This window comes from Rutilus rutilus (genome assembly GCF_951802725.1).
Source record: "Rutilus rutilus genome assembly, chromosome: 25".
NCBI lineage: Eukaryota > Metazoa > Chordata > Actinopteri > Cypriniformes > Leuciscidae > Rutilus > Rutilus rutilus.
Genome location: NC_140229.1, coordinates 13,183,046 through 13,208,312, shown reverse-complemented (window position 1 = coordinate 13,208,312; position 25,267 = coordinate 13,183,046). Strand labels below are relative to the sequence as shown.

The window sequence follows — 25,267 nt, the reverse complement described above, 5'->3', positions numbered from 1 at the left end:
TTTTTCAATTCTGTCAGAAGAAATATTCATTAAAAAACTTAAATTAATGTTCACTGCCCAATAGCAGTGTTATTTTACTATTATGCATATGCTGTTATAGTTGTATATATATTTTGAATTAGGCTTAGCTTTTAGTTTCATTTCATTTTCATATTATTTATTTTTTGTTTGTATTTTAATTTTTAGTAATTTTGCTGCTTTAATTTTTATATTTCTTGTTTTATATGTAATATTTAATATATATTAATATATTTAATATAGAAATGTTAAAAATAATATATAATATAAAATATATATATATATATATATTTTTTTTTTTATATTATATATTATTTTTAACATTTCTATATAGCCTTAAATTCATTTTATTTTTCTATTTAGTAATTCAACTTATCAGTTAATGGCCAAGTCAACATTTACAATCTCCATTTAAGTATTTTAAGCTTATCATCTAAAATGTATTACATTTGATTTTATTTCAGCTTTATTTTAATTACTACAACACTTCCTAATACAACCACCCTCATGTGTCACATGCTGTCACGTTTTGTGCCACGGTTTAAGTGCAAACTACTCAAATTCTTCAAACCAAACAAAATCAGCTGACTCTGATCAGCTCTTTCCAGTTAACGATGATGATAATGAGAAGTGCTGAAAACAAACTGGAAATTCAGGAGGGGTTACTGAGGGTTTTTGTTGCGGTCATTGACTGAAGAATATTTGCTTACTAATTGAAACCAAACAAACAACTAAAGACAGTTGTGGGGTAAAAAGGCAGAAGGTTTTTAGCTAAGATTTCCGGTATAAGTATTTTATGACAAAACTAAATTATTAAAAAATATTTTACACATGATTTATAAAATATTCACAATGAGTTTGAAGGAAAATTGTATTCTCGTTTAGATCTTTTTTTTTAACGTACCTCAATTAAATGTTCTGTATAAATTCAGCAAATAAATGACTTCATTATTTTTTTTACTTTTCTTGCCAAATAAATTGCAGTCAATGTGAACACCCCAAAATGCATTTAAAGGTACAATATGTAAGAAATTTGTATCAAAATATCCAAAAACCACTTGCACAGTGTAATATATTTCTTTCAATTGTGTGCTTACATTATCCTAAATGTTTCCAAGAATTTCTAAATTAAGAGAAATTCACAATTTTAAATAGTGCTTGTAACTTGTCGCCTGTCAATGACGTAATATCTGCGCTATCCCTGGTTTCCATGGCGACAGACGTGGACAACTGCGTAATGTTTAGCGGCACGCTCACGCTGTTGTCGTTTCGTTCAAACATTATGGACCATGGCAAGCAGACTTTGGGACAAACGGAGAAATAAAACGAGGATCAATATCAGCGTGGTGTTTTCGAGACGGCGAGAGCTCCACGTCCGCGACAGACTTGGCTCCTGCATGTACTTTATTAGACAGGTGAGCAAATGTAAATAAATATATAGCTCAACATGATAAAATGTTAGAATATGATCAGTATGTTATTCTAATGTTGATCTAGCTTCCTGCTAGTCTCATACAGCCAACAAACTAACACATAGAACAACATTATAACTTTCAATACACTCAAATGCAGTTTAGTGTTATAGTGTAGACCAAGTGAACCAGCGCTGCGTTACCTCACACGTTTTATTTGTCTAATAAACTGACCTGTGTGAGCATTATTCAGCACTTGCGTGTAGTTCGGTAGAAAGAAATGTCCTTATTCCTTTATATCCGCAGGACTCGCGTATGGCGCTGATATCTGTCTCTCATTAGCAATCACGACCTGCTTCATACCACAGTCATGTATTCACTCATCCATAAACATTATTAGATCCATCGGCATGACGACAAGTTCCATGATTCTGCTTATTCACTGCGTCATCAATCTACGCCTTTGTTATTGTAAGAGGTTATCGACCTCTAGCGGCGAAAAAAAGTACTTATTGTAGCTTTAAGAATAAGCTCGATGGAGCAGGATTGGCTCCAGCTCTAACATGTAAGGTGGGCCACATGACATTCAGGATGGGATGGACAGAGGGGGGTTGGAAATGGAGTTTCTAGGAGAGAGTTTATTATAACTGTACCTCAGCCAGCTGAAACAGGGGTGATTTAACACAACTCTTGGGCAGGTCTGGTGAGCTTGGCTGGGATGGTCCAGAGGCCTAAAAAGGACATTAAAGCAAACCAAATGAGTGCTGGGAATGGGATGTCATTTTAACCTCACAAGACAACCAAAACCTTCCACATTACTGTAGCACTTGTTATACTTAAGGTGTCCAAAGCTATACTTGACTGTCCCTCACCTCTACGTGTGTGAGAGAGCTTGTGTCCTCAGCGTTCTTACTTCCTCCAGCAGGCTGCACTGGACTGGAAGAAATCTAATGAAAAAAAAGTAAAGAGTGTCAACAAAATGCATTCAGATCATTAAGCAAGTCATTTAGACGCACACAGCCAACCATCCATATCTGAAACGTCTCACTGCTAAGGAGGTTTCTAAGGGTCTGTTGTTAAGAACTGACAAGTCTTCAGGTGGTCTCACCTCAGCCAGCTGGAAAAGGGCTGATTTCCCAGTGTGCTTAGCAACATCTGTACATCCAGTCTGGGAAGAGCTGGAGGAAATCTAAAATGAAACCATGAACATGAAATCAGTAAAGCAGAACAAAGCCATCAATGTAAACAATCTTGAATCAACACTGACATTTACAACTCAACACCTCCCTCTGTTGATAGCTTGATGGAAAAGCCACAGGTAGATTCAATAAAATAAAAAATACCCATCAATTACATTGTCTAAACAGGAAGTGACAATGTGACAGCTTGAGGTGTCTACACTGGAAACTTGCTGCATGTCACCTCAGAAACTACTGTAGACATCAGCACAGTAAAACAGGTAAATAATTATGTACACTTTGCATTCAATGTGATTTTAAAAATATGTATTTTAAATAAAGATTATTATAAATATAATGTTTTTCAATTATATTTAAAATATAACATATTTTAATATAATATATTTAAAATATATTAAATAATACATTGTACTTTAAATAAATATATATATTAAATAATATAATATAATATCTTTGCTACATATGGTTACATATTGTACAAATTTAGAAACAAAAATGTATACATTTGTAGGCCTAGAAACATGAACTGGCTTTGAATGGTTAAAAGTTATTTAAATAGTGAATTTAATGAATAGTCAGAAATCGATTCACTTTTCACAATTTCACAACCCTAACCGTAATTTCACAATTATTAATTATTCCTATCATCAATTATTCCTATTCCTATTATGTAATTAATTCATTTTATGTAATATATATATATATATATATATATATATATATAATAGCTATTTATATTTCAGCTATTTTGATTCCAATTCTGATTCTGCTTATTGATTCTGATTCTTCTTGATTCCAATATGGTATATATATATAAAAAAACTAATATTTAGATATCAAACATATTTATTCTGTGTCTTTTTGCAAAGCTTTGTTGCAGTTGAATACCATTAACAAAAATTAGCAGCCTAAAGAACAACTAGCTAATAGACTAGATTAACTAATATAAATTTCAAACATTAAAGTCAGTAATACAATTAGAACATATAAGCAAATGAGCAAATAAAAAAATACAACTTAAACTACAGAAATTAAAATCAAATGTAAAATTAAATTACACTGCATTGTTTTCTTTTATAAATAAAATATAGATTAATCCTTATTAAAATGACAAAAGTTATTCAGTCAAGATTATTGAATGATTTTATTTTTATTTTGTTCTTTAAATTAACATTAAAGACACAGATGGCAGCAGGTTTATTAGGCTGCTGTCAATTTAAGAGCTAATGCACTGATCCAATATACTGTTAGCGTTACAAATGCAATTTCTTTCTCAACTGTTTGTGTTTACTTAAGACATAACCGCCTGTGTTTACGAGGCTATTTTGACACAATTTTTGTGTGTATTTGTCCGTTCAAGAGCAAGAAGATGTGAAAGAGAAATCAATTCAGTATTCATGCACCATATGAGAGGCGGCTTTCTGTGCGCTCTCTGGATGTGCACAGCACAGAAAACAGTGCACTCGTGCCGAGTTCTCTCGCGTCTTCTTGTGCTTTAATGGTTTAAAACCACATTAAAATGAGCGCACAAAAATCGACAAGTAGAATTTTTTTTTTTTTTTTAGGACAAGTATCCGATTCCTGACCGTAAGTATCCGATTTCAATAGATTTTTTTGGGGGATTCCCAATCCTAATTCACAGACATGGCATTACTTTATGATCTTAGGCAAAATGGGAAAATAAAGTAGCAGGTGTAGCTTTGCAGCGCAAAAAAAGAAAAATAATTAGACGTCCATCAACACAAAGCAACGTCGACATGGTGTTACTCTTAATTTAGCAGTGACTTTTCACTTGGAACGACTTGCAGTGCACTAATGCCAGGCACAGTTACTTTGGATCAACCCGTGTGTGAGATTGTGTTTGACAACAGAGAGACTCAGAAGACAATTCCTGGTCAAACATTACAGACAGACAACAGGTAGAAATGATTCAGCCCTGTCCCTTAAAAAGGACTAAACATTTGATGTATTTGTCTGCAAAACATGGAGGCGCTGCCTTTTGTTTTGTATTAACCTCCCGTGGCCCTGTTCAGTGACAAATGCACTGCGCCGAAGGCAATTAGGATCACTTAGTGGCAGCAAAATGGAATTTACAGAGGATTAACAGGGGTGAGAGTCTGAGGAACCCACAGAAACACACACACAAACAGCTCGCATCCCTGAATCACACACACACACACACACACACACACACACATTAGCCTGACGTCTCGAACGCCTCATAAAGCTCTACAATTTATGAAGTCTATGCACCTCCTAATGGCACACAAACCCAGTTTGGGGCCCAAAACAGTCATCCCAGTCTGTTTAGTCACAGGCCGCTTCGGCTGCTGTATCCGTGGAGATGGGCCTGTCACAATCTATTTACGTGAGCACTGATCATGTGCTCATTATATCAGAGGTCTGCCGTGAGTACAGAATGATGCAGATTTGTCTCAATCACATCAAGATATGAGGACATAGATCTAGACTAATAACTGTTATTCTCATCTAGAGCCCTCTTTGTGTCCCTGGTTTTAAAACCTCATTTAACTCGACTGTGGTTACACTGTGCTCCTACTGCTAATCTGTATATTAACATGTGCAATTACACTGTAATCTTTTCTAAATGTTATTATTGTGGTGTATTTGTGTCTTTCAGATGCTGTTCTGATCTGCAAATGAACTCAAATGTGGTACTTTATGCTGAGAGGTTATTTTCATATGTATTAAAATGATGTTGCTGTACCTCTCTGGCGGTCAGCGCGTGCTCCCCGGCTAACAGCAGCATGCTTAGGCCCCCCATCTTATTGGGATCTATAAACACAGCATTAATAAATGTTCGACAATACAGTTAAACCAAGTGACATGAAATGAAGTGAGGGAATATGTACGCTACTGTTCAAAAGTTAGGGGTTTCATAAGATTTTTTTTTTTTTTTTTGTAAGCAATTAACACTTTTATTTAGCGAAGATGCATTAAATTGATCAGACATTTATTATATTACAAAAGATTTCTATTTCAAATAAATGCTGTTCTTTTAAACTTTCTATTCATCAAAGAATCCTGAAAAAATTATCACGGTTTCCATAAAAATGTATTAAGTAGCTCAACTGTTTTAAACATTGATGATAATAATAAGAAATGTTTCTTGATCACCAAATCAGCATATTAGAATGATTTCTGAGGGATCATGTGACACTGACGACATCACAGGAAGTTACTTTTCAAAACTACATTCAAATAGAAAATGGTTACTTTAAATTGTAATAATAAAGACTTTTGAACAGTAGTGCATGTGTGTACATATTCAGGTGCTTGTATTGTTCCTACCAGCCATGGCGAAGTTGAGCTGGGGTGTGCTGTCAGTTTTGGCCTGTTTTTTGGCAACTGAAGGATCCTTATTAGGGTTGGAGGGAAGAGACCAGACCTTCTTGCGGGAGTTACTCACAGAGTGGGAAGGACTCTTTACCGGCTTGTTGGTGGCAGGACACCATTTGTAACCAGGGTTAGCTTTCATAAACGCATCCTTGTACTGTGTCAGAAAGAACATATAATTATCAAAAACATTATCAAATAATAGATTTAAACGTGTTAACTTACAGTAAGATTAACATGATTTTTCTCATCCTTTCTAAGAACAGATAAGCCTGTTCATGTTTTTTTCTTGCTGTCCTTAAAGAGTTATAAACTAACAGCTTTTCAAGCGGCTTTCAAAAACTAGCACCTTTTAAAGGTAATTTTATGTTAGATAATTGTTTAAAGTCCCCCTGTAGTCATTCATTTTATCCCTTAAAACTCATCTTAAAATAACTTAAACGTAACTCTACACTTCACTTGGTCGACTTACTGAGGTAAACGCTGCACAATGGTATCGCTCTTTACAACATCGGACACATAACGGTTATTAATATTAGCCTTTTGCTTGACTATGTTATCAAACAGCTAATAGTGTGTTGCTAATGTTACATGAGCCATGTTCCTGTTCGCCATCTCAGAGTCTGACCGCTGCCTCAGAATCCTTAGAAAAGCTTTGAACATTTTAGAACGTCAGTGGAGAAAGATACATAGTTCATCATATCATTGTAATATACATCATACACCCGTTATACACTCACCTAAAGGATTATTAGGAACACCATACTAATACTGTGTTTGACCCCCTTTCGCCTTCAGAACTGCCTTAATTCTACGTGGCATTGATTCAACAAGGTGCTGAAAGCATTCTTTAGAAATGTTGGCCCATATTGATAGGATAGCATCTTGCAGTTGATGGAGATCACGAGCCAGGGCACGAAGCTCCCGTTCCACCACATCCCAAAGATGCTCTATTGGGTTGAAATCTGGTGACTGTGGGGGCCATTTTAGTACAGTGAATTCATTGTCATGTTCAAGAAACCAATTTGAAATGATTTGAGCTTTGTGACATGGTGCATTATCCTGCTGGAAGTAGCCATCAGAGGATGGGTACACGGTGGTCATAAAGGGATGGACATGGTCAGAAACAATGCTCAGGTAGACCGTGGCATTTAAACGATGCCCAATTGGCACTAAGGGGCCTAAAGTGTGCCAAGAAAACATCCCCCACACCATTACACCACCACCACCAGCCTGCACAGTGGTAACAAGGCATGATGGATCCATGTTCTCATTCTGTTTACGCCAAATTCTGACTCTACCATCTGAATGTCTCAACAGAAATCGAGACTCATCAGACCAGGCAACATTTTTCCAGTCTTCAACTGTCCAATTTTGGTGAGCTCGTGCAAATTGTAGCCTCTTTTTCCTATTTGTAGTGGAGATGAGTGGTACCCGGTGGGGTCTTCTGCTGTTGTAGCCCATCCACCTCAAGGTTGTGCGTGTTGTGGCTTCACAAATGCTTTGCTGCATACCTCGGTTGTAACGAGTGGTTATTTCAGTCAAAGTTGCTCTTCAATCAGCTTGAATCAGTCGGCCCATTCTCCTCTGGCCTCTAGCATCAACAAGGCATTTTCGCCCACAGGACTGCCGCATACTGGATGTTTTTCCCTTTTCACACCATTCTTTGTAAACCCTAGAAATGGTTGTGTGTGAAAATCCCAGTAACTGAGCAGATTGTGAAATACTCAGACCGGCCCGTCTGGCACCAACAACCATGCCACGCTCAAAATTGCATAAATCACCTTTCTTTCCCATTCTGACATTTAGTTTGGAGTTCAGGAGATTGTCTTGACCAGGACCACACCCCTAAATGCATTGAAGCAACTGCCATGTGATTGGTGATTAGATAATTGCATTAATGAGAAATTGAACAGGTGTTCCTAATAATCCTTTAGGTGAGTGTATTGCTAAATCTACCGGATTTTACATATCAACAGAAAAATATACCGGGATAACCAGGCTTCTCTTGAGACTTCACTGCTTCAGAGCGGTCATAGTTAATGATATGCTAAAGCCCGCTAGCACGTAGGTGATTGGTTACAAGGTACTACAAAAAAATAATAAAACAAGGGACTTATTGTGTGTGGTCTGCCTCCTTTTTACCTCCTTAGCCATGTCGGTGTATTTCTGTTTTTCTTTGGGGTCCAGTACGGCCCACCAGTCTGCCAGGATCTTAGTGGCCCCCCGGTTGTCTAGTCGCGGATGCTCCTGTCGGACCAGCGAGCGGTGGCGTTTGCAGAACAGCAGAAAGGCATTCATGGGCCGGCGAGCCCGCTGCTCAGAGGAGTATTCTTCACTGTCATCTTCTATCCCGCCACACACTCCTTCCTGAGCTACGCTCTCTGTACATAACACCGGCTCCTGGGGCGAAAAGTGGGGAGAAAGTGGAAAGAGACATGCAAGGACCTGGTCAGTTTCAACAGTAACAGTGGAGAAAACTACAAGTTTAACCACCAATATTTCACCATAGAACGATATTAAAGGGTTAGTTCAGCCAAAAATGAAAATTCTGTCATCACTTACTCGCTTTTCCAAAGCGAAAGACTTTCATAACATAACATAAACAGAAGCTCAGCCGTACTTGTTTGACGGTTCAGAACAAACCTCAATGGTTCTCGCACCTCAAGCAAACATGCTTGAGCTTCCGTTTACTTAACTGATGTGCGCAATGATACATTTTATATGTGAATTTCATCTGTTCATCATATAAAGCAATCGAGTCTCTTCAGAAAATGTTGACAAACCCATTCAACTCATATGGATTAGTTTTACAATCTTTTTATAAACTTTTTGAAGCATCAAAGTGGTAGTTCCCTAGCAGTCTATGGAGGGAGAGAAAGCTTTTAGATTTCAAAGATGAATGAAAGTCTTATGGATTTGGAACGACATGAAGGTGAGTAAATGATGATAGAATTTTTATTTTTTGGGTGAAATAACCCTTTAAAATGAAACAATGCATTCCTATGGATCCCTTCACATTAACCAAGCAATTCCCAAAGTTTTTTTTTTTTTTTTTTTTTTAGCCATGTTTTATTTTAAATCTATTTAAAAAATGTACTTTTTTATCATTTACTTAATTATTAGCTTTTCGTCAACTCATGAACCCACTTCAGTTTCCTCATGAACCTCCAGAGTTTGCAAACAGAATTTGAATAACAAGGTAACTACCCAAGGTAGTTCGGTTTTTTGTCCTTCCTTTTGGCACATGATACATACCCATCATTCCAAATAGACATACTTTTGTTGTTACAGCTGTTTTACATGTATTATAAATTAAAACGATGTCAAGAGAGCATTTTTATTTAATTAAATATGCAAACTTTCTAGCAGAGATGGATGGAAACTGCAAAAATTACAGTTAGTGTTGCAAAGCTACAAAATGGTGGTATATCCTACAAATCTGACTGAGCCTGACAGTCCAATGATTCAACAATGATGCAACATTAAAGACAATATGAAGCTGCTTTGTTTTTTACTGTATGATGCATTTCTGAAACTGAAACAGATTGGATGGAAATGGCATGTCTATGTTTAATAGCCTTTGTTTAACCCAGCTAAAATTTCTAACCATGATTTGCTACAAGCTATTGCTATTGATTATTGTCAGTGTAAAGAGTCCATTTAGCTCTCAATATTCATTCAAAAGTTTGGGTTCCGTAAGATCTTTTTTAAAGACATCATTTTATTCTTCAAAGAAGTGTTAAACTGACTAAAAGGGACAGCAAAGACATTCATAATTTACAAGAGATTTTTAGTACAAATAAATGCTGTCCTTTTGAAATTTCTATTCAAAGAATCCTGAAAAAAATCATGGTTTCCACAAAAATATTAAGCAGCACAACTGTTCTCAACTGGTAAGCATAAGAGACTTCTTTCAAAAACATTTAAAAAAAAATCGTACAAGTCTCAAACATTAAATTAATTTTTTACAATGAATTTAAACATTTAAATAGCCTAAAATCTAATTCTGTCAATGTTTAGAAGTACACCAGCATACAGATGACCTCAAAACTAACACACATGAACTAAAAGCCACAAAACTCTTTAAAGATGTCTTTAAAGAGCAACTGCTGTATTGAAAAAAAAACACACACACACTAATGGCAGTTAATGCACTGAAGTGAATCCAGTTTGAGTAATCATTCACCTTCTCCAGCTCTTCTTCATCTTCCTCCTCCTCTTCCTCAGAGAAGTCTGGAGCTTTCTTGGCCAGCAGCGGGTGCCACTGCAGACACTTGCGTTTGGGCCGCTTTCCGCTGATCTCTCCCTCCACCGGAGGTTCTTTCCCTCCACCTCCACCCTTCATACTGCTGCTGACCCTGATGAGGGCAAAGGTCAGAGGTCAAACACGGCCCTTAATGCTCTTTAACATCATGTAGTAGACTATAGGACAGGAAGAGGCCATGACACACTGATAATTACATTGCCTGGTAGTTAATTTAAAGGTGAAATGTGTAATTGGTTACAAATTCGAGGAGACAGAATGGCAGCAACAGACTGTAAACAGAATTTGACGGGCTTCATAAAACTATAAGAGAAGCCAAGGCTACAATAATGTATTTTTGATAGGGCCATAAATCAAGTGGGGAGAACCTAAGCATCGATAGCTCTGGATAAGATCCTCAAAACACTGTTGATTTGTGTTTTCCAGTGTGCATTGTTAGTTCAAGAAAAAAACAGGCATGCTGTTGAGTGCATTGCGGCGCAGTGATCGCTGATGGAGAGCGGACACAGGGTTCCCTGTCTATCTCAGCACTGTTCTTCTGCATCTGCAGCACCGGTGCAGCTCTACTGTACATGTGACCCTCCTCTCCAATAAGACCAGAGCACACATCTCACACACGTTCGCTGCATGCACACAAACAGGAAGAGGAACACACACACACCCAGTCACATCACCATGAAACATACCAGCTCTCTTCTAGCTAGATTGTTTCCTAACTCGTGCGCCTCAATTATCATGTGTTACACTTTAAACTGCACACAGGAAGGATCCAGAATGGATCTGAATTTGGGAGCACAATGTTTCAAGACATTGCATTAACAGCAGACATCTTCTGTAAGGGTTTCCATAGCTGGTGTCTGCTGCCCTCTTGCTGTTTATTCAGTAATAAGGACTGAACAAATGCTGACACTAGACGAGGTCTTGCACGTTCATTCAACATTGTTAATGTGAGAACTTTTAGAGTTATAATCTCATTTAACCCAGATGTTTTCATCACTATTTTAAAGGCGCCTATATGTTTCCATGTAAAAATACCCATTTATACTGTTTGAGAAAAATAGTATCATATAGAAAAAACTTTAAATCATCAGCAAAATGCAATATAAAAAAAATGGATTTTGTACTGTATTAAAACAATACTAATAATCTAAAAATAATTATATGATATATGTGAAAAATATATATATAGGCTATATATAAAATGACAAACTATTCTTAATAGTATGAACAATGTTCCATCTGTTAACATTAATTAACTACATTAGGTAAGATGAACTAGCAATGAAAAATACTTCTAAAGCAGTTATTAACTATTAATATTAACAATAATAACTTCTAACATATTATTAAAATCAGAATTGTATGTTAATATTATTTAATTGGCCTGAGCTAACATGAACTAACAAAGAAAATTTATACTTTTATTAACTAATGTTCATAAAAAAGAATAAATACTGTATCACACGTATTGCTCATTGTTAGTTAATGCATTAACTAATGGGACTTTATTTTAAAAGGTTTTACCAAATTTTCTCACAAAACTATGCAGATTTGTCACTTTGCTGCTATGACTGCAATATAAAATAACTGCAATTAATATAATGATTGGTTATGTAGAAAGCAAAATTAAAACGAAACAAAAATAAAAAAATAAAAAGCATATTTTTTTGTTTGCTGATTAAATTACAGTAAATTAATGGTTCACAAAATCATGTCCATTCATTCATTAATTTAGCAAAACCATAATTTGTGTCATTTCAAATCCATTTTTTTTTCCAGTGGGCACACAAAAGGAAGCATTTTGAGGATGTTCATGTTGCTCTATTCCATACAATGAAAGCATACATTACCAAGTCATTCACGGAAAAACCTTTGTGGGTTTGGAACAACATAAAGGTGAGTAAATGATGACAGATGTTTAATTAATGGGAATGCTGATTTTTTTTCTGTATGGACAAACGAATCACTGTAAAGCTCAATAAAACTACAGCAGGGAAAAATTTAACTCAGGCCATTTGTATGAAACCAATCAGGTCTTGCTGGACAGCAGTTCTCCCTTTATGACCGGTCACTAATGGCTGTTCAGTCTGAGTGGCAATAGCCCCTCTTATTGAGTGACGGCTTGATAAAGTGCAATAAAACAGAGATTACAGGAGCTTACATTATCAAATGAGAATAAAAATGAATTCAAATGGGAAAGATTGTGTCATTAAAAAAACATAATCATCCAAAAATATATGGATAATACTGTAATTCATGGTTATGAGAATGTAAATATATATGAACATTACTATTAAAGGAATGTTCTAGTAGCAAGCTGCCGCTTACCACAAAATCATTTTGACTCATCCCGCAGTATGTGAATTTTTTATACAGAAAATGTATGGCTAAGTTTACAATAGTAATGTAAGATGTTTAGATTAATAAATCTGATTAAACAATCAGACTTCAATAATAATACAGACAGATCATGTATTATTTGATTTTAGTTTGAGTAAACCGATTTTATGATTAACTGTTTCTGCCACTTATAAATACCAATATTATGAAAAGTGAATGCTTTGTTTTCAGTTCAGGCAACATGATCAAATTAAAATGGAAATTTTGAAAGGGACATTAAAATAAAAGTTGTTACCCTTCTTGCATGTGTTTTACATTTGCATGGATTCTCCAACCTTCCCATCATAGGGTGCGTTTAAACTTGTAGTTCGCTTGGTTCGTTTGGTCGGGACCAAAAAAAACTTTTTTTTTTTGTCCTGGCCCGCTTAGAGTTCACATTGGCATTTTTAAAGTCCACGTGAACCAGAAGTTGCAACGAGTTTTCTCCAGTGTTGTGACGTATTTCCAAGGTAAACAGAATATTGAATAGAGGGCGGGGTTTTACTTTAGCGCACCTCCGAGTCCTCTCCATCCCCAGTGTTGCCAACTTAGCGCCTTTGTCGCTATTTTTAGCGACTTTTCAGACCCCGTTAGCGACATTTTTTCAAAAAAGCGACTAGCGACAAATCTAGCTACTTTTTTGACAAACCTCAGTAACCTCCAAATGTTGCCAGCACAGTCCTGCGAGCGCGAGGTTTGCGTTCTCTTTGCCGTCACACACCTCTCTCTGTGTCTACCCTGTTCAGTGAATGGCTGAGGCTGAGAGAGGACTGGAGCAGCAGCACGGAACAGACGTGAATGAGCAGTGTTGTTTCCACGGACTTATCACTTATCTTTTGTTTTATATTTAAAGAATTTAGTTTGACCATTTTATTTTATTACTTGTGCTTATCACTTGTAATACTATCACAGTGCTTTAGTTCACCCAGTTCCCGAACTCTCTAAATTCAGATAATTTTGCACATATAAAAAATAGTCATTCAAGCTCTACTCGTTCTATTGTCTGACAAAAAAAATAAATAGTAAATGAGAACAGCTTTATTGGACATTCGGTTATATTATATTATATTAAAATACAGTATGTGAGCATGATTTTAATGAGAAAAAACATTAGGCAGGCAGAACGCAAGTACGCCGCGATGACGTCATGAATATGCTAATTAATGTATGACGTCATCTAGCGACATTTAGGGGAGGCGTTAGCTACTTTCCTTTGAAAATAGTTAGCAACACTGTCCATCCCTCGCTCATAGAAAATTGACTCACAACCTGATTGGTCGGCTTTTATTACATATATTTCGTGACTGAACTTACCGAACATCCAAAACAACGCTGTGTGCTGGGCTAAATGCGCTCATTGTATGTGTATAGCGTACATATGATGGTATTTTGACCAGCTGAGAACATGTGAAGTACTTATAAAATGTGTAAAGGTGTCAAAAAAGCATCAGGAATTCCTCCGTCATCCACACAGCCAGGAGATGCGGTTCTGATGCCTGTACTGAACTGTGATGGGCAACTATGACGAGAAAAAAAAAAATATATATATATATATCAGTGAGCAATGCATTCTGTCCTTTTAAGGGCCTCGTCTGCCTGTTTTTGTTTTGTTTACATGTCTTTGGTCCGCGTTGCATTCAAATATCATTCGAACCGCACCAGAGTTAGTTTGGAAGCGGACCGAGAGCCATCTTTTCAGCTGTGCTGGTCCACTTGTTTGGTTCGGATGGCAGTGTTCACACACGTTCAAATGAACCGCACTAACAGAGCAATCGCACCAGGGTTCATTTTAATCGAACCAAACATGCCAAGTGTGAACACACCCTTATGTACTCTCATGCACTTGCCATGCAATGACAACTTTCAAAAACAAATGAAATCTAAATTTCCTAAATTTGAATGAAACAAGAGTTTGAAACATCACTGAACCAAGAGAGGGATACAGGACTTGCAACAGGTTTGCTGCAAAAAAAAAGTTAGAATTCCAAGAAACCTATGTTTAAAGCTAGTGATTCAATTCTATTCTATATCTTTTAGCCATCCAAGATTAAACAAATGGGTATATTTATCTAAATGTAACCCTGGCGCATGACATTAATCATAACTTTAATATGAACGGTCTAAACTGCTCTACTGAAAAGCAAGCACAAAGCTTAACAGGGTAGATAGATACTTATTATTGTCTAAGAGACTGTGTAAAATCAGTGACATCAGTAGTGATCAGCCAATCACATTCACTTCTCTCTCAAATTCACAAATTTAGAATTTAAACAAATTTACATATCAAGAAAAAAAAAAGAGTTGTCTATGAAAGAGAAGTAAAAGAAAACATCTTACGACATCGGTGCAAGTAAAAGATGTAAAGTTAGTTTAGTTAAGATATTCACATTTTTATCTATTTATTCTAAAGCTTATTTATTTTACATATCTTTACTAAACTAACTGCTTAATAATAATTGATCAACTAAAATTGTACATGTGTAATGGATTAAAAGTATATTATTACAATACATAAATTGTATTATTAAGATGCAAACGAAGCAATAATATGTAAATATACAGAATAGAAGTGTTAGTATTATGGGTCGAGGGTTGACACATTACTATTCAATACTAACACTTACTATTCTATTATAATAGAATGAAATCAAACTTTAATGATGCACTTTTTATGAATGCAATGCAAACCTACAACAGCTTGATGATACTGTGTAAGTGGAAAGAAAACATATGTAAATATAAACAGTTGCATTATCAAACCATTAGCTACAAAAAAACCTGCACAATCATTATAAAAAATGAATTGCTCTTTAACTCCCCTTTCATTCTAATGAACTGCATTCACCTGTTATCCTTAGGTTAAATATGACCAACCTCGAAAACCATTAAAAATTCATGAATTCTTAATTAGTGTTCAACGGATCTTAAGAAACATTAATTAAAGAAAATAATTTTTGCTGGTCAAAGTATATGACACATGGTTATATACATTTACATTATAAATGGTTATATACTTGTTGTTAAATCTTTAAAATTGATGGAGTTTCACTATTTGATTAAGAAGTAAATTCATTCACTATTGGCATTTCATAATATCTCACATTTTATAACAATTTCTGTATTACTTTTATACTTTTTTTAAACTGTATACATCCTAGAGCTACAATTCTAGTTTAAAATTACAATTTAATTTCCATTTCCCCAAATATGATTCAAAGGCATAGTTTTAACCATTTAAAAACAGCATGACAAGCTGAAAGGCCAAAAGTCATAACTGTCAAATCATCAATACCACAGATGGAACACATTTGAAATAGTTTAAATAGATTAAAATTCTGTTTTAGATATCCATGACAATGTTAGAAAGCCTGGCTCCAATACCAAAAACAATGTGGTATTTATAGTCCATTCTTACAGATTACAATGGAAGGGCTAAAGGAATAACATTTTATAATATGCTATTATATGATCAAAAGTACAATTTGTTATTGATGCAGTCATTCAGGAAAGTAGACCATGTTTGAACAGACTAGCTCTTTGCATGATAAAAGGTTGAAGAATGAATATGTGTTTTATCTCAGATTGAGCACATCCCAATAAGCAGGTGATTATGTACAGACACGAGCTTAAAATCTGTGATGTAATGAATGTTTGATCCGTGATGTTAAGGCATCAGATACCAATTAGTCCGTGAATTTAAGAGATATAACAACCGATGAAAGGGAAAAACACATGGCATGAAGTGAAGGCGTACTTACAGAGCCACAGAATATGGAAATACGGTATTTGAAAGATGAGGATGGATCTGTCAGTCAGGCTGTATCATGCGATGAAGATGACCTACAAAGTAAAACAAAAAAAAAAACACACTGTGCCCTCAGTACAGGAATAAATCATCGAAAGCAAAGCCAAATGCACCAAATAACTCTGTCCCGAGTCCGACCTCATCAGTCAGCGACATTTTAACCGTGTGTTGTGGATTTGATTAGTTAGAGGCATATGTGCACCAAGGTGGCATCTTTGGTGTTATTGATGGAAGCATAAAGTTATGACATCGCTCACAGCATATATTGAATTCATTAAATCCACTTCAGTCATGGTAAGCGGTAGGAACATTTCCCTAACTTGTATATATTTACTAACACTTGTTTTTTAATGTTACTAATACAAGTGTCATTTACAATGACAGTGATTTGCAGCAACCAAGTGAACAGACATTGATTTATTAAGATTACTACTAAATAGTACAATAGTGACTAGTAGGCTATCTCTTTCAATTTAACTACTCATAATTCATTAATTTGATACTAGTACTCATTCATTTTTATTAGACATTTGTTCTTATTCCAACAGTGACTAGCATCTATAATTTACTCGCTTGTAATTATTCAATATAGATGCTTGTACTATCCAGCTGTGACAAGCAACTATGAGTAAACAGACAACATAATGAATCATTAAAACTCAAATAAATACAACAACTGGAACATATACTAGTCGAAAATTAATAGCTGATATCTGAACCATAGATTCCCATTAAATTCAATTTAACTGCAAATGATAGACACTACCCAGCTAGCAAAAAGTCGTCTATTAAACGTTGAATAGACGTAAATCTTCAACGTCTAATTACGACTTTTCAACGTTGGAAACAGGTCGATCTTCAACGTCTTAATGGAATATGTAAAACTCTTTAAATTTATTTGAGATAATAATGAGCATGGTTTGGTAGTTTGTTTTTCTCCGTTATTTTAGCATGTATAACAGACTTATCCTGTCTTAGATGATCAGTTGAAATCACGTAGTCAAACAGTCCGGCCGAAACTACTTACTCGTAAAGCACTACCGACATATTTTCAACCATATTTCAACGTTGAAAGACGGTAATTGTTTACTGGGTAGACTCTTGTACTTATTGGAATTAGGGATGCAGCAATGTATCGGCCAATAATCGGTATAAGCCGATAAAAGCATTTATATTCACGTTCGGCCATTGGTTGATTGTTTAAAAACAGCCGATGATCAGGGCCTATTAATACTCTGTCAATCAAAAGGGGGCAGAAATACGTCAAACTGCAACTCACATTGGCCCTCATTTATCATTATTGCGTAGAAACGGGTGCTTACACTCCTCTCACCGCCTGATTTATGAAGCTGTGCGTACCTTTGAAATACAGGTGTACGCAATACCTGCCCTTGATAAATGCCGCGGCTGAAAACGATCGTCATTAGAATAACACGCCCCTATATATTCAAGTCTCCGCTCCCCCCACGCCCTCATTTTACGCCATGGACACACGGAAGACGGCAAAAAAGAAAAACTTCTTTGAGAAAGAGAAAGAGAAACAAGGGAAGTGGAAAGAAACAAAATTGATTTCTAGATTTGTATTATTAATGACGCTTATTGTTATTTAGAAGAAGAATGTCGTTATTATTATTATTTGTATTATTTAAAAGAAGAATGTCATTTTTATTATTTTGTCAGTCTGAATTATTTTTTGGTCATTGAAAGCCTTTCATTACTGAACCCAGTCCGTGCACACCTGCCGGGCCTAACCCTGGCCTAACCATCGTTTCAAAGAATAGTACAACGGCGAGCGCGTCGAGTATAAAAGCCTCGTCCGTTTGGGGAGGTGCGCGCGCAGTCTGCGGAGACTCGCGCTGCGGAGCCAGGCGAAAGTATAAACAAGGCTTGAAACGTCAGGTAAAGCGCACAGGCTCGCAACTGAAGGAATACATATACGCCTACAAATCAAATGCTTTGGTAAAGTCACACAAATTAAACATTGAAGTCCATGTTGCACAAAAATAAACACTGAAGTTTATAATTACTATGTTGTTGTTTTTTTTACAGTGGGTCATAATATATCATATCTTTTAGTTTGTCAGTGCGTTTTGTGGTGTTAGGAATTGTTTTTCTGCGCATTTCCACACTAACTCAAAACGTGCGTACATGTACACCACCTCCTAAGCTGGCGTAGGATTTGAGCGTGCCGTACGCCAACGTCCATATTGATAAATCTCAAAGTCACCGTGGTTTTGGGTGTACGCCAGGTGTACGCTGGAAATTTGGTGTACGCACTTTTGATAAATGAGGGCCATTGTGTGTAAAGAAAATGTCATATTGAATTTAGGGCTGCAACAATAAAGCATGAACAATTTAAAAAGCAGGCTCTATTTGACCCTATGAAATCACCCGTAGTTCAAGCCAGGGTTGCCAGGTCCATTGTTTTTCTCTAGACCAAAATATTTTTTGTAGCTCACCTCCCATCCAATTATCGCAAATTCTGTCCATTTTTATCAGAAAATTGTAAAAATAATTTCCATTTTGACACTCAATATGTGATGTGACAGATCGCTGTAGCATCTAAGTTCAAGCAGAAGCGCGGAACTTTTCTTCCACTTTAACACAAGTTATAGCATGAAAAAACATGCATGAACATCAAAAGGTATGTTGAAAGATACAGTCCAACTTACCGAAATGTATCATGTCTCATGTAATCGCTCAATCAGTGTTTCAACCGCAGAAAGATGTCCATAAAACAGCTTGTGAACAATATGTCGCTTAACGTTGCATTTACCTCATGGAAGTTTGTTTGTTAGCTATAAAAAACACCAGAGATGAGTTTATTTACGGTTTGTGTTTGAATAAATGTCATGAAGACAAGTGTTTGTGAAACTACCTTAAGTGCAACAGCTGTATACAAACATTTCAGATTCTAAAAATAAATAGCAGTTAAATATAATAGTTTTGGCTCTGCTGTTAATTTTAACCTCTAATATTACAGTAATGCACGGAATGAGTTACAGAGTTCCCTGTATTGTTTACAGCATTAGTTGGGAGAGATTTTTTCCTTAAGAAAATCGAACTATTGGTAGAGATCACTCTGAATAATCGCCTATCGGTATCGGCAGAGACATTTTGTATCGGTGCATCTCTAATTGGAATAAGTACTAGTATCTAATGAATAAAGCCCCGTTCACACTAGCAACTTTGTTGTTGTAGTTCATATGTCGCTGCACCAGTTGGTTGCTAGTAGAAATTCTTAGTTCTGGTTAACCTAACGTGATAATGAACGTCACTGCCGCTAAAATGATGTTCAATATCATTTTGTGCATCAACATGTGCAAGTGAGGCCATCTATCTGTGCCAAGGCCACAAATGCAAGACTATTTGGGTCAATTCACAATTAATTGGCATATTTACATTATGTTTTACATAGTCATTGCATGAAGTCAAAGACATAAGAAAAATGCACTCTGCAAGGATTAACTTCTCCGTCTTGCAGACACTGATACAAGAGACAGGTCGCTGCATGAAGTCACTCTGCATTTGTTAAAGTCAGACTGAAATGAAAACTCACCCTATTTTTAAATGCATACATTTTTATTTTTAAAGTCTGACCTCATAACGTTTAATAAAAACACCATGAACTTGATTTTCTGGTAAAAAAACGATAGACTTCTGCAATTATTTAGTGTGCTCCCTTACAAGCTCATTTTTGAGCGCAACACCCACATCTCAAAACCTAATCAACAACCAATGCACTAAACCAGGTTCCCACCCTACATTTTATCTTTTTCGATGATCCGTTACACTTAGATGTCCATATTTCCCTTTCATTGCAACTTTTCATTGCTAAGCATGCTCACAAATAGCTGTGAATGGTGATTCAATTGCTGGACATCACTGAGTCGCTGTACTGCTGGTTTCCAGTCGCCGTTCCTATTCATACGCCTACTGATGACGGGTCGCTGCACATTTGCTTCTCAACTTTTTGCATCGCCAACGGTCATAATCGTTTATGCAGAATGAATGACTTTCTGCTGCTTTTCCACTGCAGATCACGGTCAATGTGAACACCTGTTTAACTCAATATGCATTTACATGTAATGAACAGTTAAGCTAATAGTGAATTTAAACAATAGGGCTTTTCACACTGTGCTTAGCTTAACCCCAGGTTATCGGCATTCTAAACCCGGCTTTTAACCCGGGGTTGTGAAACTCTGCTCTGGAACAGGGTTAGCATGGCTTTTGCAGTGTTAACCCCATTGCGGTGCCAAACTTATACAGTGTGAAGTAATGCTGTGTTACAACTAGATGCTTAGCAACAGACAACCAAAAGTGTGTCTCATTCATATTCATATGTTTTGGACAGTCATGGAAACATTGTGTTGTATACAGTAGTTTAAGGGGAAAAAATGTCAAATGGTGACAGAAAATGCGACAATTGGAATGAGGAAGAGAACATTTCATTCTTACCTTTATAGTCCAAAAAGTAAATTCAGGATACACTTTATAATACAGGGCAATATACAATAGGAGGATGTGCAATGCTAGAGCATTTGTGTAAACATTTTGCATGCAGCGTTCATCCAATCAGTGACACCGCGAATAAGGATGTTAACCCAGGTTTAAGAATGTACAGTTAGCCCTTATTGTTAACCCAGGGTAAATTATGAGCAATGTGAAACATAAATTAAGATAACCCAGGATTTCGTTTAGCCTGGGGTTGACTGACCCAGGGTTAGCCATTTCAAGTGTGAAAAGCCCCAATTATACCTAGTAACGTTAATAAAAAGACATAAGTTTTAAGAAAGCAATGTTTAAAAGGCTTGCCATACTTCGACTCGTTCATGTAGGTCTTATTAAAGCAAATCCGACACAGTTTTGTCGAGTGGATGGACGATATCTACAGTATTGCAGCGTTTCGTTTTCAGGTACAGCCTGAGAGCGGTGCTCTCTCTCTGTGTCTCTCCCTGCTCAACTATCGAACAGCGAATCAAGAACTCCACAAAGCACAATGTCGACGATATCGTCCGATTATTTAAGCCATCGAGCACATTTCATAACTCATTTGACCCCTTATTTGAACTGTGCTCGGTTTGCATCTCGGTGCAAAATGTCGATCTGGGCTTTGACAAGACAGACAGCCGAGAGTCCATCTTGCTTTGGGGAAGATGAAGTATAAATCTCACTCCTGTCAAACTCCGCCAGGGCATTTTCAGAGAGAGATACCCCTCCACAAGCTTTCATTACTTAAACTATGGGTTTTCAGGGCAGACTTTTCAGATGAGACGGTTTTGTGCTCAGGTTTCTCGCTCCGTTCGGTCAGATAGAATAAAAGTAGCTGGCTAGCCTGCTAGCCCTTGTGATGCGAGATTGCTCTAGCTCGCCTGAACGTGTCATTAGCAGACCCATATGCAATAATCGCACGGTTGGTCGTACATGTTAAATCGTCGTGAATTGCACAGAAACTCTGATGTTCGGTGAGAGCAGGTGTCACACACGCAGATCACAAAAGTTGTTTATGCCGAAGCACAACAAACTGGCACGTATTTCGCACTGTCTAAGCGAGAGCTCCCGATCAATCGGAACTCGGGGCTTTTCACAAACAAAATATGTCCAAGTTTTCAGTCATCGCGGCATATGTGAATGCAAACTTACCCCTGAAATCCGGTCGAAACGCCAGGGCCTTCTCATTCCAGCCTCAAACTTATTGACACATCAGAACAGTTCTGCACTGGCCGTCCGTACAGTAGCCCCACAGACACTTATATTATTTTTTACCGGATGCTTGGAAGGGAGCAACAACGCAGCGTGAAGTCGACAAAACTACATCACAATCGCGCCGATCACTCCAAGAACGAATAACGGTGGGGACCGAATGCCACTTGGTGTTGGTACTTTCGTTTCAGGCGAACAATTTTCTGGGTTTGTTTTCTCTCGCAGCCCTCCTCCCCCTCCGTGCGTTCAAGTGTTCCCACTGAAGCCCGTGTGCACAGTGTGTGTGGATGTTCACAGCGCTGGACTCACTGGCCTACCGTCACATCATCATCATCCTCCTCATTCAGTCGGTGTCCTGTCAGAAAATCCAGTCTAATACGATACTTGTGTTTTATATCTGGGTTCTGGCTGGTTGACCAAAAATCAGCTTTACCACCTTATGACGAGCAGGTAGGTGGTTTTGCTGCTGGTCCAATAGTTTGCAAGCTTGCAAAATCTTGATCAGCCAGAAACACATGCCATACCAACACACATCTAGTTAGTTTGTGAACAGTGTGTGGCTGTTTTGGACTATATCGTCATCATAAATAGCTGGTTGACCAGTCACAAGGTTCCATAAACCAGCTTGACCACCTCATATGACCAGCCGGTAGCTGGTTTGTTGCTGGTCTAGCTTATTTACCATCTTAGACCAGCTACCATGCTCCAAAACACATCTAGTTAGTTTGTCCAGTGTGTTGCTGTTCTGGACTGACTTGAATATAATTATCATCATTATCATAATTAGTTGGTTGACCAGTCACCATGTTCCAAAAACTAGCTTCACCACCTCATATGACCAGCTGGTATCTGGTTTGTTGTTGGTCTGCCAGCTTAATTACCATCTTAGACCAGCTAGAAATGAGCGATCATGTTGCAAAAACATGGTTGACCCGCTTAAGCCGGTATGAATGTCTTAAAGGCCTGGTTTCACAGACAGGGCTTAGATTAAGCCAGGATTGAGCCTTAGTTCAATTAGGACATTTAAGTAGCTTTTATAAACGTGTCTTAGAAAAAAACAAAAAAAAAACATTAATGGTGTGCATCTTGTGACAAAACAATGGCACTGACATATTTTAAGATATGTCAGTGCAAGTTACTTTCAGCACAAACATGCATTTTAGTCTGGGACTAGGCTTAAGCCTCGTCTGTGAAACCGGCCAATTGCTGTTTTTTTTTCTGGTCTAAGATGGACCACCATCTAGGAACCGGTACCATGGCTGCATCCGAAATCGCATACTTCCCTATATAGTAGGCGAAAAACAGTATGTGACAAAAATAGTATGTCCGAATTCACAGAGCTCAAAAGAGTAGACAAAAAGTACCCGAATGACCTACTTCTTCCCACGAGATTCTGAGGTGTGCAATGATGGACACTTCACTTTCCCATAAGGCCACAGGAGAGGATTTGTGAATGGCAGTGAAGTGATGAAACTGACGCTGGTTGATGATCACATAATAATGACAACATGGCGAATGTAGTTCGTCCATATTACATTCATACAACACATACTCATACTATATAGAACATACTTTTTTAAGAAGTCGTTAAGGAATTACATATTCAAAATATGTACCTGCTCAAGAGAGTATGCGATTTCGGACGCAGCCAGAGCTTCAAACACATTCTAGGTGATTTGTGCACTTGACTACCCATGTTATAGCCAATCATAATTTTTTACCCATTAAGGGTTGATCTAGTGACTGTTTAAGCTGTGGGTTTTTTTTTTTGCTGGTTCAAGAGCTTAATGACAATCTTAGGCCAGCTAAAATGTTGCAAAAAACATACCTGACCACCTTAAACTGGTATAACTGACTGATAGCTGGTTTGTTGCTGGTGGACCAGCTACCTTGTAACAAAACACACATATCATTTTAAACTGGATTTCCCAGCATGGTTTAGAGTCAAACCATTCTGCCTAAACTAAAGTGCTGCGTTTAAGTTGTTTCACTACACCTACTTCTAGAGGATGACACCACCATGCTGGGAATGCTTTTCTGATTCAGGTCCACTATCTGTAGAGCTTCCTGGATGTTGTGTATTAGTGTCAGATCGGCGTTGCGCTGGTAAAATAAACTCTAACAGTGCATGTGCGTCGCCACTTACCTGCAACAGGCCACCAAAGTGACTTAACAGCTCCGTTGTCCACCTTTCGCACCCCTTCGATGGTGTCTTTCTCTGTTCACTTTTTTTGCAACATACAGTCTACTGTACATGCAGTGAGTGAAAATATAGTTTTCATGAAAGGACAGTTATGATTGGACGCACGCTTGAGTGACAGCCCGAGGCAGCCACTCAGAGTGCGCGAAACATTTCGGCACGGTTCCGAGACAGAGAGATTAAAACCACATCTTCATAATGTCCTGAACATTCACACAACACACAAAACACACAACAGTTACAGAAGAATTGTGCACTATCATTCATTAGATCAACAGGAGGTGTGAAATTATCGATATAGAGACGCCATCGAGAAAAGAGAGCGAGTGACATACGCTTCATGCAATCCCAACACTTACTAAACAGTCCCCGACCCCGAGTGCAAACACACATTAGTGAACAACATTGATGTGTTTGCCCCGTATTCACTCTTTGCATACGACTGTTGAAAGCTCATTGTGGTTAAAAGACGATAAGCCATGCGTGTGTTCATTCGTGTCACAGCAGCCTTGTTCTCTCACATACTGGTCCACCGTTTTCCTGTCTCGTTGCCCTCTTTATGAGAGTTTTTCATGATACGGATCTACATGCTAACACGAGAGTGGACATCGCATTATCACCTCTACATATCACTTTGGTCACACACGAGCAGTAATAAATCAAGCAATTTATGCTCATGATTGTTTATGTCGTTGATATTGATTAATGGGGATGAGGAGGAGGAGGAAGAGGAAGAGGGGGGTCAACAGAGGCAGAATCGTACCTGTGCGACGCGATGCTTTTATAACTGTTAAGTTCATACTTTTCTGTCAATCTTTCGTGCAATACAAAATTTAACTCTATCTCTGCTGAAAAACAAAACAAAAAAACAGTGTATACCAGCCTAAACTGGTTTGCTGGTCTTAGCTTTTCTTCCAGGCTGCTCAA

At 37.3% G+C, this 25,267-nt stretch overlaps 1 protein-coding gene across 9 annotated transcripts in view; it reads right to left on the bottom strand.

The window, feature by feature from the left end:
• Window positions 1-24,871, bottom strand: part of bbx (BBX high mobility group box domain containing) — a 33,585-nt gene extending 8,714 nt beyond the window's left edge. For 3 of the 9 annotated variants that reach the window (XM_084399755.1, XM_084399758.1, XM_084399762.1), the window contains exons 1-9: window positions 22,081-22,691; window positions 16,391-16,472; window positions 10,176-10,347; window positions 8,132-8,389; window positions 5,942-6,143; window positions 5,358-5,425; window positions 2,539-2,619; window positions 2,303-2,377; window positions 2,084-2,161 (exon numbers count right to left, since the gene is read on the bottom strand). In XM_084399755.1, coding sequence (XP_084255881.1) covers window positions 2,084-2,161; window positions 2,303-2,377; window positions 2,539-2,619; window positions 5,358-5,425; window positions 5,942-6,143; window positions 8,132-8,389; window positions 10,176-10,334 — 921 coding nt within the window. In that variant the 5' untranslated portion in view covers window positions 10,335-10,347; window positions 16,391-16,472; window positions 22,081-22,691. Of the gene's footprint in view, window positions 1-2,083; window positions 2,162-2,302; window positions 2,378-2,538; window positions 2,620-5,357; window positions 5,426-5,941; window positions 6,144-8,131; window positions 8,390-10,175; window positions 10,348-16,390; window positions 16,473-22,080; window positions 22,692-24,286 lie in introns of those variants that run through there. The other 6 variants (XM_084399759.1, XM_084399763.1, XM_084399757.1 and 3 more) reach the window with 4 other exon arrangements.
• Between the last annotated feature and the right edge of the window lie 396 nt (window positions 24,872-25,267).